Source organism: Trichoderma gamsii, assembly GCF_001481775.2.
Source record: "Trichoderma gamsii strain T6085 chromosome Unknown Scaffold_11.2, whole genome shotgun sequence".
NCBI lineage: Eukaryota > Fungi > Ascomycota > Sordariomycetes > Hypocreales > Hypocreaceae > Trichoderma > Trichoderma gamsii.
The window spans coordinates 201,613-218,770 of record NW_020171348.1 but is presented as its reverse complement, the minus strand read 5'-3'; the positions used below and the strand labels follow the sequence as shown (position 1 = coordinate 218,770).

Sequence of the window (17,158 nt, the reverse complement as noted above, 5' to 3'; positions counted from 1 at the left end):
GGCGTTGTCATTACCGTAGAAATAGATTGCATAATACCCTGCTTAGCTTAACGTATGATCAAACAATTCCAACATCTTTGCACAACGTCTCATCCCACCCTTCGCCATACATGATACCGTGAACATAGCATGGTCCTATAAGTTCTTTCTTGCCACCTTCCCCTGATCGACGAACAATAAACGGCATTCTACCACCTTTATATAAAGCAACATGGTCACCAACAACAGTTTGGCTGGGAATAACCGCCAAATATCCCTTCTTAGTCCTAGCCAATCGTCGCCATAGCGTCGTCTCCGTTGCTGTGGCATACACCCTGTCTTCAGCAACGCTGAACCCCGTGCCTATTCCCGCCGCCGCAACCATGGTCTTATAAAAGCCGCCATTGATGCCGAGATTCTTCAGGAAAGCCACCTTGCGAGGTCCTCGAAGCGTTTTTCGCCACTTTCGAAACCTCTCAAGTGCTAGTTCAGGCGACTCTATACTTCCCGTACACATGGTCATGGCGAATACAGTTTCTGTGTCTTCGCCAGTTGGATACTTTGGGTGTTTTTTAGGCATGGCTAGGGTCTCCCATTGCACTAAAATGTCAAAATATGAACCAAGGCCGAGGAACAATCGTTTCATGAAGCCTGTGAAATTTGAGACAGAGGTGCCCATTGTCGCAATGTCGGTATGATCCATGGCGGGAACTGTAAGAATATCTTCCACTTGTATAATTTCATCAAAATCGTATCCGGATAGCATCAGAGTTTTTGCGTCAGGGCCAAGTATCGGCGCCCATTGGGTAGAAAGCGAAGCGCTGAATGGTCGCTTTTCCTCCTCTCCCTTAATATCTAGTGAATGCGGATCTAGAGATACGGGGCTGGGGTCTGGCAAGCTTGTCCAATCTGTAACCCAGGATGGTACGTCCATCGTGGAGTCAAAATTGCGGTCGGTAAGGAGAATATCCAAATTCTTCATGTGAGACATGATTAGCAGAGAGGTCTTCTGGTAGCATTCTTCAACTGATTGAATATAATCAGGCACTATATTCAATTCGCGAGACTCTTCCTCGCCAAGAAGTCCTAAGATGGAATAAATTTTGTCGTAAGCTTCAGTCGCATTCAGTGACATTACTCTTCTCAGGAGCCACAGAAGACCAGCGCCTTGATATGGTGAACTCTCATCGTTCAATTTAGGCCGTAGAGTGCCGATTAATATAAGCGCCGTTCGAAAGAGCTGCTCTGGCCTGCCTCGGAGACCCTTTTCGCTCATAAAAATGGTGATAGTGAAGCCAATATAGAAAAGATCCCAGTCGATTGCCTGGGTACCGCACACTAGAATCGCGTCTTTTGCAAGACAGACTTCTTGGAGAACCCAGCATCGTGTAAACCATGGGCGAGCAATCAGTCGCAAGAAGGCTGAAATTTCTTCGTCGCTAGCATCTGATACGTCCACTTCCTCGCCTCCCGTGTCGGCAACAGGGCCATCAACTTCAGGCGTCTGCGGGCCTGGACTGGCATCATCGGAGGCCGTGCCCGAGACGTCCGCAAGTTTTGCTTCTTCCCTTGCTTTATCTGCATTTCGCTTTTTGGCGTCTCTCATCATCTTTTCCAAAATCTCTTTTCGGTTCGGGCCCATTACGACATCGAGTCCAGATTCAATGTCTTTTAGCAGGTCGAGTCTAGTTTCAATCATCTTCTCGCATAGTGGGAAAACCAGGTCGCTGTCCGCATCGGCCTCTCCTAGCCAGATGACAACGGTATTCGCCATGCGATAAATGTCCTTCATGAGGCTGACTTGATAACCGCGCTCTGAAATGTCTTTCTGGTTGATACAGATGGCGTCAATCCATACTATCCTCTCGTTATCTTCGCTGCGCATGTGGCGCAAAGCGGAATCCAGATTTTCGGTAACATCAAACTGTTCACCGTTGCAGGTGATTGAGAACTTGTTTCATTGCATTAGCTAAAGTATGACAAGAAGTTTTAGCCAAAGAGCTCTTTCTTACTTTTTCAGTGCTAGTTCCCCAGACATATGAAAGAGCATTAAAAAATGGCTCGTCTGCCAGCTTGACAACCGACAACTTGACGTGAATTGGATCAGACAAGTTTGCGCTCGGAGCTATGCTCAAAATTCGAATGTGGTCGCCGCCTGGCAGACCCTGGATGGGCTCATACTCCATGTCCGGTGTTTATAAGAGTTGTAGAGATTTGAATCGCTTGTCGAGCTGGGAATACCTAATGGCGGCTCTTCGATACAAAGTCGCGTAAGTCGCTAATGAGGTGACTGAGAGCAAGTCTCAAACCGTCAATTCACAACCAACTACTCTGTTCATATATATTTTTCGCAACGCTACACAATAACACAGAAAGCCTAGTCTAGCTGGATCTTACTACGTGCATATGATAGCGTCTAGCGTAACCGAGAGAGGTGGAGTGAATAGGGGCCATAGTGTGTAACCGTGCATGCGCCGAAATTAGGGCGTGAAGGCTAGCTATTCCAAATAGAAAGTTTCCATGGAACACGACTACTAACTCATTAGAGATTATAGCCCTTGTGTATACTAATCATTAAATGCTAAGTTGTATTTAGTAACAGTCAAGGGTAAAGAGCCTCATAAAATGCGGCAGCTACTGTTAGTGACATAAACATGTAAGATTCTTCAACTTTTCCTGCCAGCTTTGGATCTATGTAGTCTCGCGCTGAGACAAACAAACAATTTTTCTTGCGCTTTCAGTCTGCAACCAAGTATCTCAGTTTGCCAGCGTAGAGTTAACACAGATTTGAAGAGCTCGTTCCGAAATGACAACTTGAGCAAAGAGCCAATCGCTCCATTTTTGAAGTAGCCTATTCTAGGTATCAATCTATTATAACATTGCAACAGCAAGGGTGCGCGTGTTGAGCCGCGTCTTGTAAGCAACTAGGGTAACAACAAGCAATAAGCACTATATCCCGGACAATCTTTTCAACCAACCAATGTAAACCACATATCAAGTGTTGAAGCAAATTCCCTCCATCCATATTAGATACCAAATGTAGTAATTTATTCAGTGTCTGGACTATTAGGCAGCTCAGTGGACTGAACGCCCCAGCTGTCCATCTTTGTTAAATTACGCTGACTGCGATCCCGGCTCCAGATGCCGGGGAAAATCATCGGATCGCTGCCCGAGATGTGCGCATCGGCAACTGAATTGGAAGTACTTCGATGAGGCAGCCCTTGTTCGGACGCAGAAGTCGGGCTCGTGATGCTTGATGCAGCTTCTGTTGCGCTTGAAGATGGTAAAATTCCGCTTGGTGCCTGCGCTGCCAAGTCACTCTTGGCGTTTCTCTGTTCAGCATTGGTGTTAAACGCAGCGTATCGGCTCAATCTATTATGTCAAACATTGTCAGCAAAACTTCTCGTCATCAAGAACTATTGAAATTGTGAAAGAAGAGCACATACACCTCCCGCTCTGTAAGCAGCGTGTGATATCTGAATTCCTCTCTCCTATCAGGGACATTGGTCTTGGCCATAGTGTTCCCTTCCTTGCCTGGCTTATCAAAGCATGGGCCTAACCAGTGGCGTTTGACAGCCGCCTCGTAGCCACTTTGCAGGACCGAGTTCTTAGCCAGCTCACACATGTCTGTTGGGCTAAGCTTATAGATCTGTGCGGCAACTGCGTATTCCTCCATCAACGGCTCCTTGGTGAATGCAAATTGCAATGGGTCGTCAGTCGAGAGAGACACGTTGAGGCCTCGTTTGAAGTATTGCGGGAACGGATTGCGATCGTACGATAAGAAGAGTGCGTTGTTGCTAAGCGGAGACATGGCAACTCCAATCTGCTCTAGGTAGAACACATACTGCAGCAATGGGACTTTGCGAAGCAAGACTCCGTGGCTGATGCTGTGGCAGCAAAGCGTCGCAGCCGCCAAGTGCTCTGGATCTCCAGCTTCGGCACAGTGCGGCCGCAGGATAAGAGTGTTGAAGCCGCGCTTCTTGCGCAGGAAGTTGAGAGACGCTATGTTGGAGAAGAGGTAGTAGATCCAATAGTTGTATGGTGGATTTTGCTTCGTTTTCCACTCCTTTGGGACAGGAAACTTTCGGTATAGTCTTCTCTCAATCTTACTCTCATCATCAACGGTATCAATACCGACAACACGTTGAAGGAAGATGTGCAGTTTTGGGTGGCTTGAGGGATCCTTGGTAACCTCAAAGAGTGGCTGGAAGACGTTGGTGACAATTTGTTCAAACAACTCCATCAGACCGTTATCTTTATACACATCGTATAGACGAGGCACCTGGATGAGCCAGCGGACGTTTTGTGAGAACAGCTTATTGTCGACAACCCAAGCTGCCAGTCTATCCCACTCATCCAGAGACTTGCCGTAAATGGAAAGACGCCACTCAGCCATTTGGTACTTGCTAGCTTCAAGATCCGAAATAACTTCTTTAGTAAGTTCAGCGAGATACCTGCCCTTGATGAGGTTATCCGTCTTTAAGAAAATCTCTCGAAGTCGAGATTCTCCAATGGGGTTGTATTTCAAGTTGAACTTGTCAAACCGGTGAAAGGAATCTGTGTGAGCCTATCTTGAGTTAGTTTATATGTGCCAGTACAACATCCAGCCTGGTAACCACGTACGTGCATATCCAGCGTATCAATGCTCAAGTCGTAAGCCGTGAGATTGATACTAGCAAAAACTTCCGCAAGCGTCAAATGCTTTCCGTCACGAAACAGAACAACTTCGTCAGGATTCTTCTTCATCCGGCTTTTAATAAAGCGCAACAGGTGCTTCTGATTCATAGACGCCGAATGGTGGACGTGGGTGTCTACCTTTCGGACATTGTAAAAGTCACGGTGAGGAACCTTTTTACTGTCCGCAGTCTCTTGATACTCGTTGAGGAGCGCGTACAGGTTAAACTTGCCTTCCAGGTATTGAAGGCGGCGGAAGGCAAAACTCTTGCTTGGCCCGTCTGAGGAGGCAGTCAGGATGCTGTCAAGATCCATGTAGAACTGTCGAATGGTGGGGGCTGAGAAAGCGAGCGTCTGAGAATCGTCGTTCTTGAATATCTCATAAACGCCACTGTCGCTAAGCTTATATGCCATGCTATCATCGTTGGGTGGCAGTGGCATGCAATGCTCCATGTCGAAAGCGTCTCCTGACTCATCCCCAAATGGATAAATCTCCCAGTCAGGACTGTTCTTCGGGTCATCTTCTGGCCGTTGCAGTGAGAGAGCCAAGTACTTTTGTCTCAGAGCTATGATATCTTCTATGCTCTTGGAAATCGAGCTTAGCTCTGCCGTCACTTGTGGCTGAGAGTCCAGAAAGTTGTTGGAGATTCCTCTGCTCGCTTCAGCAGCGATTCTCACACTGTCTACACCAGCTCTGGGACTCTTTCCGAATGAGCCTGGAAATTCAGTATCCTCCTCGTACTCGAGTCCCGAACCTGAAGCCAAAGCTGCGACCGGGTCATTGTACGAGGCTGACGGCGCTGGTTCACCAGCCACCGAGCTCCGAGAGTCGTCTAGCTGGCTGCGCTGGTAAAAGAGCTTGGCATCTGCCTGGGACATTTGCCGCTCAACGACAGAGTCGTAGAAGGTGGTGCGATGCGGAATATCTCTTGGAAGCACGTCATCTTGAGCATCCACTGGCAACTGAGGGGTATTCTCTCTTTCACTCTCTTCTCTGTGATGAGAACACATTTTGGGCAGGTAACCCGGCTGACACAGCCTTTACTATACTGTAGGGATAGTTTCTTTTCTAGAGAGGGGTTATGTTAATTAATTTGCATTTATTCAATTACAACTATGTAAAGTTATTTGAAAACGTTGGGCATTAACAAGATAGTCAAAGTGGCTTCCAAGCAACAGCTAAAAAAAAATCGTAAAAAGTGCAAGCCCACAAAAAAGCAAGACAAACGCTGAACGTACCAGAGGCAATAAACTCTTCGTGATAAGTATAGAGTAAAGAAAAAGACAGCAGTGGTAGTAGCAGCGAATTGAGACAACAAATTGTGAAACCTTTTTAAGAGTTGAAAGTCTCCAACAAAACGGCAAACTCTCCCGTCCTTATATACTTGTGCGGCTGGACGTCATCTCGGCGTGACTCAAACTCAATTCTCACCAATTTAGCCATGACACATAAGATCGATTTTCGCTATCGGGGCTCCGCTGCTATACGGCCGGCAGCCACCGAAATGGTAGCTGGGTCGCGGAGGGTGCCTATAAGCGGGGATATGCATCAATCCGAGAGCTAGCGTAACTGCTGATAGGTGACATCTGTGTGTCAATAAATCGACATTATCACGAAAGCTAGGCGATATTTGATAGTTGATAGTGAAGGTGACTTGATGTTGACCAATTTTACTTTTATTTGTGGATTCTATCCAAGAAAACTATCGTAGAGGCGCATAAATGCCTTTTACTTCGCATCAATATGCCAACCCTAGACAGCCACCCAGATAGTACTGTCTCTTCAACAGTACACATTGTCCTTTGAAACTGGTTTACTGGTCCTGCTGGATCTTCTGCAATGGAAGTTAATTTTTGAACACGAAAAATAGTTAGGACGAATTATTTACCTTGGCAGAAGGAGGAAGTGGCAGCTTGACGCCAACAGCAGGGCCGACATTTGGTCGTCCTGAGCTGTCAATGCCCCAGGTCTGAGTGATGGTGTTGCTGTTTGATACAGGCAGCTTGCCATAGACAGTGTTGGCTGTCTCACCGGTACCGTCCTGGAACGCGGTGTAGCTCGGCTCATTGGTCAGAACAGTCAGAGGTTGAGCGGCAGAGTAGACAATGGTACCAGAGCCGGAGCTGAAGACGCCATCGTTTCCGTTGTAGTCGCCGACGATGTTGAGAGTCAATGCGGAGATGGGAGATTCATAAGCAGAAGTGATTCTCTTGTTGGTATCGAAGACATCAAGGCTGGTCAGAGTAACGGAGGTGGAAACGGCTTGGCCACCGGGAGGAGTGTAGATGTAGGTGATTCCAGTGATGACGTTGCCAGTATATTTAGGGACAATGTTGATGATGGCGCCGGCGGGGATCTGGTTAGCCTTGGGCAGGGTGGTAATCGTGGACTCGTCGTTGATGATTTGGGCGTAGGTGCCGGCGGGAACGGTGCCGGACCAGTTGTCAATGATACCGTAGAGAGTCTTGTCACCGGGCTGTGAGAAGACTACATATTGCTGCCAGTTGGGAGTGGTGCTGGGGGCACCGGCAAGCTCCTCTGCGAAAGAGTTAGTATTTGCCTATACAAGAGCAAAGGCTCAGGGTCACTTACGGGCATAACCGTTGAGCTGGAAACCAAAACCGTTCTCGGTAGAGATCAGAGGCTCAGCGAAGGTGATTTCAACGTTGAGGCCCGTAATGGCGTTACCTCCATCCGCAAGGAAGTAGTTGAAGTTGCTGCCAAGGCCTTGTGAAGGGGGTGCCACAGACATTGTGAAGTAGTTTTAAGCTGGGAAACCACTTAAAGACTTTTGTGTTTTATTTGATAGGATAGAGCCGTTGAAATCCCTTTGAGATGAATGCAAGAGCTTGATGGATCGAAAAGTTTTTGAGAACATGTCTACAGTTGACCTATTTATGTCCTTGGCAGCATCTGCCTCATCCTTTGCCTCATCCTCAAAAGTCCGCATCTAGGTGCGGTGAGTTGCCTATTTCAGAAGCCTTATCAGAGTGCCGTCGGGATCTAAACATATTCCAAGTACTACGTTCCTAATGGAGATACGCCTCCCGATCCTTCGGCACATACGAACCGCTCGACTTCAGAAAAATACGATCAAAAACTTGGATAGTTGACGCCCTGGTTGATTCGACATCGAGTAGCGCCGGAGGGGCATACAGAGAGGGGGTGTATCCCGCACAGCGCTAGTAACAAAGGTCCCCTGTATGGCTAGCACAATCGGTTTGTTTATTGGGCCGCGACATATCGTATAAGCTAAAAGAATGGTGTCTTTGCAAGTTTAATGCGCTTGTGATTTTGGGATCGATGAGGAATACCGAGTCTAAGTGCACCGAGTTGCCTATTCTGGAAGTCATATTCCGGTGGCATCATATTGCAAACAGATTTGTAGTAGAACTCTCTCTCATTACGCTCCCGGAGAGGTTCCGAGCGTCAACATCTAATCGGCGATTCGACCCCGCGATTCCAGCTAGCAGCTTCCGGTTTAAGTACATGGAACTGGTGTATGCTCGACTGATCGTGCTATACGTGATTTTGGCTTTGATTGTGTGTGTTGATATCGTGGTCTGTTATCGTGGTGTGTAGTTGTGGTTATTGTCAGCTCCGGGGGGGTTACACTTGGAGTAGTGTGTAATAAGAGGAAATAAGTCTAAATTTAATTTCAGAGCCACGGCTTGCACATCTTTCTTCGAGAGCTTCCACTAGCATGCCGGCGATCCTTTGGTGTATCCAACGGTTGCAAGCGAGCGCGTAGGATTTGTTCAGAGCCTGACAAACAATAGAGAATGGAGAAGGGATCGGCACACGAAAATATCTCACATGCACCTAGCACTACCACTACCACTACCACTACCACTACCACTACCATCCGCAGTAAGACTGCTCCGCCACATAATCCTCGAGTTTCAACTTGCAACCCCATGTTTATGCTGATCGCCTGTTTGTCTTTCAACGGTCTTAATATTCCTGGTTATATGTGGTTAGTAGATCGTATCAGCGCCATGATCTGCCAAGTTGCTTGGCAGATGCGCGAGTGGCTTTGGAGCGGGAATTATTCTTATTTTTAGCATAACGCCACTCTTGCATCCGCTCTCAGTCTAGCTTGTCTATCCACTTACACGAGAGACTCCTAAAAAACCACTGAGAATGAAGCCGACTCTACACATTACCAGATAGTATGTGTATTCTCGACACGCTGTGTAGCAGATTTATGTTATATATGTTTCAATCAGTATTGCTTCTTTATCGAACGCGCTGCACGCGGTTTGCCGGTGCAAAGTAAGAACCGTTTTCAGGTATCATTCTTTTTGGAGTATTTTTGGTGGTATTAATTAAGCAGCACCCCTGCTTTTATTCAGCGGTGCCCCAATCTGGTTGAGACAACCTATGACACCATTGTCAGCACCGCTTGGTGATTTACTCTAAAAAAAACAAGGCAGCAGTGTCATGCAATTAATGCTGCCACACTGAACTTGGCCGAATTCGAAGCTACATGTAGTAATTGCAATCTCTCTTTGCACAATGGACTTGGCTCTTTTTTCTAACGTAGAAAACTGCTGTTGCTAGTGTTGAGTAAAATGGTCATAGCATTGACTACGGTGCCAATTCTTATAGGCTTGCTATCAGTAGTAATGTGACTCGCATTAACTAAGCCCAAAAAAACAAAGGTCCTACCTAGGTGCCTAACAACGGACCTTGACCGACTAGAGGACTGGAATGCCGGTGAACTCAGGCGTAATAGACGTGAACTTTGACGAGGCTGCTGCCGACAGCGGCAACCTGAGCCCGGCAGCAGGAATACGGCCAAGGTCATACTGTACTAACCGGGAGCTTCATGTTAGAATGCAGCAGTGTATGGTGTAGTCAGCTAAACGCTTTGAATGGTTATGAGCTTGCCACGAAGGCGACATTTGGCGGCAAGGCTCAGAACGAAGTGAAGGCATCAGAAAGTATTGATATACTCTCGCGTTACTAGCTTGCGAATAGCTTCACAATTGATCAAGCTACTGAGGAGTGTAAATTTCGGTGTGTGGCCGTAGCCGTGACCGCACTAGATACAGTTGTCTTATGCTACCAGCAGATAATGAGGCGGAACCGACGCTGGCATCGTGTAGGTCTTCAGCCGCAGTTGAGTATCACCTGACCATACAACGGTATGTCTTCTATTGGAACTAAATTTGTAAATTTGGGGAATATGCTACGTGGCGTCATAGCATCTTATCGAGCAACCGACTTTCTGATAAGCCCCAAGAGTTCGGTTCAAACCCGACAAAGGCCCAAAGGCTTGGCATCAGCGGGGGGACAGACATGTGGCTGCTGCCGGGGAATACTGACAGATGCAGCGGCTGAAGAAATATATTACCTCGCCTATCGGCGAGAACGAAGAAGGTGTACGCCTAATGCGCCTTTATCCCATGATGTGTTTGAGATGCATCCATTGGTCCGCATTGTACTGCTCTGGCCAACCGGGGTCTATCGGGGTCTATCGGGGTACAATCCGGGGCTTTCTTCGCGGGTACAGCCCACCGTTTTCGCCGTCTGTGCAAACGCCTTGAGACTGTATACCACTCATAGATACATCATATAGCATACTGAATGCCATCATCAGTTGTATTGAGCGCTTTCGGAGCGCAGCAAGCAGCCTCGTAGTATACATCATCAGAACAATGTGGCTATGTATGGCATGTTTAGATCTAGGTATAAATTGTCTACGCGTCCACTCTCATATCAGAGAAGAAGAAAATATCCCTTCCTGAATCTCGAGATAACTGTATACAATAAGTAGCTTACATTCGTGTACTCTTCTCCAAGATGATCAGCGTCGAGCTTAGGGGCCTTATCTCCAGCATCATCACCATTATCAACACCTCTATACAGTTGTATCAAGCCGTCGACGACGTATCAGGCTTGCCGAAGTCATTTCGCGACGTAGCCGGTCGCCTCCCTGCGATACAACACACGCTGGAGGAAGCGCTTCGGAGGCTGGCGGAAGGGGAAGAACATGCATGCTCAAACGTTGGGCTATATAGGATGCTGGAGAGTTGCCACAATAAGGCCGCTGCTCTCCAAAACATTCTGCAGAGTGTCATCCCTGATGCCAATACGTCGCTCATCAAGCGCTGTGCAATGGCGATGAGGGCCATTTCCTTTGCGAATAGAGTCGAGGACTTGATGCAAAGCATTCTTCACGACCTTCAAGTGCTGACGGCAGATGGAGCTGTGCATAGAGCTTCCAGGTCGCGGATTAAGTGTCCATATGCGATGCTCTTCAGAGCTGAAGGCATTAAATGACAACGAAACACACAGCCCACGATGGTACAAACTCTATAGACTCTACGCACACACTGGCTTTACAAAAGGTAAACAGGATAAGGTTTCTTCTATATAGGATACATCTAACAGAATATATCCAATCTGTAGCAAATAACCATTGCATGAGCGAAGCTGGCATGAGATTCTAATCATGAATGCCATTTGATGTTTCCTATTGCAGGTGTTTCCCAAACGAGACAGCTGAAGATCGCTAGCCAGGCACGAACTGTTAGCGAGCGGGCGCTAATCGTCTCCGCTGCGGTCAACCCACTTCCGCGTACAGCACCTCCGGCGATAGCGATCCACAGCTGTGCATCCCGACCTATGTACTGTAGCAAGAGCACAAAAGTCGCGATGCTTCAGCTCCCAAACCACCATGAATATTTCACTATTACATCTTCATTACTGATGAACGTTGGTTTTTTTTGGTTTCTTTTCCTTTTTTTTATGGACATGTTGGGAGAAGTGACAGCCAAGAGATAGATGCTGGGGACGTCACATTTGAAATTGTTCTCGATGGGGCTGATCCAAGTATCTGTCTCACATGAGTAATATATCGCTAGAGGTAGAAGAAGGATGTTCAATAGTCATAGAATCATAGAATCATAAGACTACAAGACTTTCAGTTAGACCGAAATTTGAATTTATTTTATTTCCACCATCAAGTAGTCACAATATCTTCATCAATCCACAACAAATCGCAAACCAAAAGGCCCCCTTCGCCCAATTCCAACATCGACAAGATCCCTAATTACCTCATAAAACAGCCACAACCAGAACATCTCGCTCCGCGCATCTAACTAAAAGACAGGACGAAGAAGAAACCTCAACAACGCATTGTTCTTGGCCTTCTTCTTCGGGAAGACCTTGCCATTCTCCTCCGTGTATGCTTGAAACTTTCTCAAGTTTGTAAACTTTCGAACCGGCTCGCCAGTCTGCTCGGAGTCAATAAAGTCGTAAATATTGACATGGACCTTTTTTATGGCCTAATAGGATGGTAAGACTCTGAATGGCTGAGCTTGCATAGCTTTTTGTGTCGAGTCGAAACATACCTTTTTGCACGCCGTGATGGTGCTCGGAACGGGGGAGATTCCAAGCTTGCCGCAAAGTGTCTGCAGCACATCCAGCTTATTGTCGTCGTGACCATACAACTGCTCAAATTGCTCTACAAGCGCCTTCTGAAACCTCGTTCTGGCCTTTCTTTCCTTTTTGCCATCCGCTTTCCATCCAGAAATTGCAACGAGGCGATTGTACGCCGTCGACGAGGCTTCCTCTGGGTCGTAATTGAATTGGCAATAGTCGGCAAAAAAGCGGCTGAGTTCGTCTAGATTATTGTCCTTCATTGTGTCTGAACAAGCGAAATGGAAAAAAGCAAAAATTGTTCTATCATCAACGAAACGTGCAACTGTAGTAAAAATTCAAAGCCCAGGTGATAGACGGAAGCTAAAGGTACAGATGAAGTTGGGGTAGCACAACAAACGAAACGACTTCAGGCAGCAAAATCTCTCATGTGACGACATTCACTTGACTTCAAATGAGTTAGGCATCAGGCCTCCAACCAACGACGAGGCTGGGCGGTTGGTAGGGCGGCCTGCATGATGGCCTTCGTTGGGCGGTCTGGGGCGCAGCTGGTCTCGGTTGGCTTTCTGGGCGGCAATGTAAAGCCAATGAGTCTCTTACATTTCGGCGCTGCAACAAGAACGAAAATTTAGTGGTCGCCAAAAGGAGATGACTGGATTCCAATTTGGATACGCGTCATTTCCATTCGTTGGCCGCGGGTTCTTCTTTGTCCTGCCTGCAGAAAGTATCTATTCAGCCTTACATGAGTTGCACCTGCAAGGTTGACTCTCAACGACCAGTTCCATTTTCGCGCGCAAGAAGTCACAGTTTGTGCGGCAAGATTAATCTTCATCATGGTATATTAGCAATGGTAAACTGTTGTTACATATGGGCTAAGACCAAATATTCATTCGCCCCAAACCCCTCTCTTTGTTTTTCCTTTCTGTTGCTTTTTATTTTCATTGCTATCATGCCACGTAAGAGTAGGAGCCGTGTTTACACCTACTTGGAGTATCCGTTGGCCTTGACCCAGTCGGCCACATCCTGTCGGTCCCGCTCCAACCAGGAAATCTTGGATCGGACAGAGTCCTTGCTCTGTGCGAGGGACTGGTCATATCCGTTGTTGTTCTTGCCGCTGAAGAACTTGTCGACTCTCTCAAGCTGCTCCTGGGTGGTGAAACCAGACGTCAGAAGGGACACCATGTGGCTGAGCATTGGCAGGGTAGGTGGGTGTCGCTTGTAGAGCTCCTCCCAGTTCTCGGTCAGCCAGGTGAACAGCGCCTCGATACCCTCGGGATGGGTGCGCAGTCCAGAAGCAGGCATGTAGATGTCCTGGTCCTTGACCTCGCCGCTCAACAGCAAGGAGAGAGTCTTCTTGATAAGCTCGGGCTCCTTGGCTCGACCAAGCGATCTGAGACAGGTGTTGCGCTCGTCACTGTTGGTTGATGAGTGATACAGCTCCAAAATTTGATCATACTGCAAGACATGTTAATAGCAATTTCCTACAAAAGCGAACCGGGGGACCAAATAAAGACTTACTTCCTTCTTGCCGCCAAATTTGAGGGCAATCGCGAACACGCTCTTGCGAATGTTGGGGTGAATAGCCGACTTATCACCAGCCATAAACTTGGCAAACATTTCCTTGGATTCGGAAACAATCTTCTCGTCGCCGCTCAGACCAGCGCTGCCAAAGAGCGCGGCCTTGAACTGCTGCTCAACGTGGCCGTCGGAGTCGGAGAACTGCCATCCAAGCTGGTGGGCCTTGGGGCTAACAAGTTCTCTCAAGAATGTTCGAACACCCTCGCGAACGGCCTCGTCTTCAAACATCCAAGCAGCCTGGATGGAGCCAATTCGGGAGACGATCTCGTTCCAAACAACGAACTCGGACTCGGAATCAAATCCCTTGAGGAGATTGAGGACACCAGACGTCTTTCCATAGCCGGAGCTGGCGAGCGCAGCAGCATCAGCAATCATGCCAGTTCTGTCTTCGGTGGTCAAAAGACCCTCTTTGGCAGCCTGGCCAAGCTTCTCCAAGCGGCTGGGGGAGTACAGCGTTCGGAAGATTCCGGTGTGATTGGCATTGAGCTTGAAGAAGTCGGTGCTCGGTACTTTATACTCCTTCTCTCGCTCGTTCAAAGCTACTGTCTCATCGACACCATCTTTGGTCTTGAGGCCCAAGAAGATGGGGTACAAGGTCTGATCTTCCTCGGGCTTGACATCGGCAGTTCGCAGGAAGCGGTTCTGCTTTACGTGGATGGCGTTTTCGCCTTTCTCGGTAACAGTAAGAACAGGATATCCAACCTTCTTAGTCCATGCAGTCATGACCTCGTGCACGGGCTTACCGCTGACGGCAGCCAAAGAATCCCAGAGGTCGCTGGTCTGGGTGTTGCCATAGGCGTACTTTTGCAAGTACTGGCGAACACCCTCCAAGAACTTGTCTTCTCCAAGATAGGTGGAAATCATACGAAGGACGCAAGATCCCTTGGAGTATGAGATGGCGTCGAAAATTTGATTGATCTCATCAGCACGCTTCACGGGAACCTCAATGGGGTGGCTGCTTCGGAGAGAGTCTAGAGATAGGGCAGATTGTAGGTCGTCGGTGACGTAGGTCTGCCAAACGCGCCATTCTGGGTAAAAGATGTTGCAGGAGTACCATGAAGCCCAAGTAGCAAAGCCCTCATTGAGCCAGAGACCCTCCCACCAGTCCATGGTAACCAGGTTACCGAACCACTGGTGAGCCAGCTCGTGCTGGACAACCTCGGCAACACGCTGCTTAGTAGCAGCGCCACTGGCCTTCTCATCGAGCATCAAGTCGACAACACGGTACGTGACAAGGCCCCAGTTCTCCATGGCTCCCTGAGCAAAGTCTGGGATGGCGACCTGGTCCATCTTGGGCAGAGGGAAGTCAACACCGAACGCTTTTTCGTAAAAGGCCAGAGTCTTGGCGGCGAGGTCGACGGAGAAACGACCATGCTCGATATCCTGGCCAGGGGGAGCATAAACTCGCACGGGGACGCGGAAATCCTTGGACTCAATGTAGTTGAGCTCGCCGACAACGAAAGCAACGAGGTAGGTGGACATGAGAGGGGAGGTGTTGAAGTGGACAGCCTTTCGGGTTCCGCCAGTGACCTTGGACTGGACCTCGGTCTCATTGGAAACGTCCATGTTGCTCAAGCACGTCAAGTTCTTGTCAGCAATGAGGGTGACAGTGAACTTGGCCTTGAGAGCCGGCTCGTCAAAGCAGGGGAATGCTCTGCGAGCGTCGGTGGGCTCCATCTGGGTGCTCGCCAGGATGCCCTCGGTGCCATCCTGTCTCTTGTATGTGGAGCGGTAGAAGCCCGCCATCTTGTCATTGAGCTGGCCAGTGAAGTCAATCTCCAGCTGGACCTTGCTGTCTTTCGCGAGAGTGTGGGAGCCGCCAAAGTCGAACTTGGTAACCTGGGTAGCTTCATCGTAGGTAATGGCGGGGGTGGCGCTATACGAGAAGGGCCATAGCTGTTAGCAAACCAAGCTGGAAGGAAGAATTGAGCGCAAAGAGAAAAGAGAAGGGAATTGCTCACTTGACAGCCTGGCCACCAGAGGAGAGCTTCGCGCTGTGGATTTCCAGCTCGAGAGTGTGGAGAGAGACGGAGTTTGAGGTTTCGGCCACGTCCAGGTCGATGACGACAGTGCCCTTGTAGGTCAGCTTGTCGAAGTCGGTGTCGACGGTCAGATGGTAGTGGCGAGGAACGACATTGGCGGGCAGCAGCTCACGGCTCTGGACCGCAACCGACGAGCCCTCGAGGCCAGCTCTGGAGCGACACATGGCGGAGCAGAATCGAGTCGAAGCAGCAAGACGGCGCGGAAGACGGAGAGGAGAGCGGCTGGCGAGACGAGCAATGCGCGGGGATGGAGAAGAGGATGAGGTATGAAGAAGAGAAGAAGAAGCTGGCGAAGACAGCAGAAGCCTTGGACCAGTAATTGGTGATGGAGAATACGAAGGAGAGAGAAGAAGAGGAGGGGGAGAGATTGAAGAGGAAGTGGTAGCAGCAGTAGTACAGGTAGCAAAAGCGCGGCAGGCGACACAGGCACGTCTCTGAGTCTGGCTCTGGCTCTGGCTCAGGAGCCCCTCGCCTGGCAGCTCCCACGGCGGGGTCCTGCGTCTCCAGGCCAGGCGCCTCAGCGAGGGTGGGGGGAGGCCGTGGACGGCCCGGAGAGGCTGCAGCCACCCCATCAGAGGGCAGTTGATTTCTGGTCTTTGGTGCTTTGCTTAATACCAGCAGGTATTCAAAGGATCAATGTCAGCTGGAGCTTGACTATTTTCAGTGCCCGTTTGACCGCCAGCCGCTGTGTTTCACTATGGGGGTGCGCTGTTCAGTTGGTGGACAGAGAGAGGAAGAAGTGCTCGCGTTAAAGGAATGACAATGGCAAGAAAAACTTGACACGGGCGTTTTTTCCCAGCCACTAATAGAGTGCTACATGTACCCATTTACTGGCATGCACATGCAGCTGTTAGGAGCTTCTTGATGCAGCAGCTTTCAACGCAGTGCAAAACGAATGAGTCCATTACAGTGCTATAATTGCAGGAATACTTGTTGATCATAAAAAGATCTGAAACCCCTTGACTCAATAGAGCTGGAAGTACCTGCATTGCTGCGTCCATCTGTCACCATCGCCACCAAAGAGACCCTGAGAGCTTAGGTAGCTAGTGCCGAGGTTTTGCCATGAGGGGTCGAGTCCTCCAAGCTCCTGGTGGGGTAAACCGCGCCATGCCGAGATGGAACTTTTGCATCTGCATCACCGAAAAGCCATTCTGGGAAGGCCGAGTCGCGTGCGCCGGCGTGGAACCGAGCACCGAAATTGATAGACTGAGGACCTTTTGTGTCTTGCAGAAGTACCTGCAGTAATTGTATTCTATGTGGTAAGAGGGTTCATCTACCTTATGTACTTAGATGGGTCTCTTATATCTTCTCCATTTCTCTTCTCCCTTTGCGGAAAACTAGAATACACGTGGGCAGTATTCTTTCATTATTGAACTATATGTAGAATAAACAATTGAGATTGATGGTGAAGAATACGGTGGTTCTCTTGGCTCCACTAGCTAGGATAGACGACATTTATTACTACCAATGGAAATGAAAGAAAGATGAGCATTGT

At 48.6% G+C, this 17,158-nt stretch overlaps 3 protein-coding genes across 3 annotated transcripts; all 3 read right to left on the bottom strand.

Annotated features, from left to right (window-relative positions):
• Positions 1-58: 58 nt before the first annotated feature.
• On the bottom strand, positions 59-2,165 carry TGAM01_v203973 (hypothetical protein; the record flags this gene model as incomplete). Its single annotated transcript, XM_018800522.1, has 2 exons — positions 59-1,930; positions 1,992-2,165. 2 exons carry the CDS (start codon positions 2,163-2,165, stop codon positions 59-61), a joined length of 2,046 nt encoding a protein of 681 aa, XP_018665987.1.
• Positions 2,166-3,026: 861 nt separating this feature from the next.
• TGAM01_v203972 (hypothetical protein) lies at positions 3,027-5,664 on the bottom strand (the record flags this gene model as incomplete). The annotated part of the gene is made up of 3 exons (XM_018800521.1): positions 3,027-3,351; positions 3,426-4,546; positions 4,603-5,664. The coding sequence occupies 3 exons, from the start codon at positions 5,662-5,664 to the stop codon at positions 3,027-3,029; spliced, it is 2,508 nt and encodes an 835-aa protein (XP_018665986.1).
• A 7,360-nt stretch (positions 5,665-13,024) lies between these two features.
• TGAM01_v203971 (aminopeptidase 2) lies at positions 13,025-16,235 on the bottom strand (the record flags this gene model as incomplete). Its single annotated transcript, XM_018800518.2, has 3 exons — positions 13,025-13,498; positions 13,562-15,497; positions 15,583-16,235. The coding sequence occupies 3 exons, from the start codon at positions 16,233-16,235 to the stop codon at positions 13,025-13,027; spliced, it is 3,063 nt and encodes a 1,020-aa protein (XP_018665983.2).
• Between the last annotated feature and the right edge of the window lie 923 nt (positions 16,236-17,158).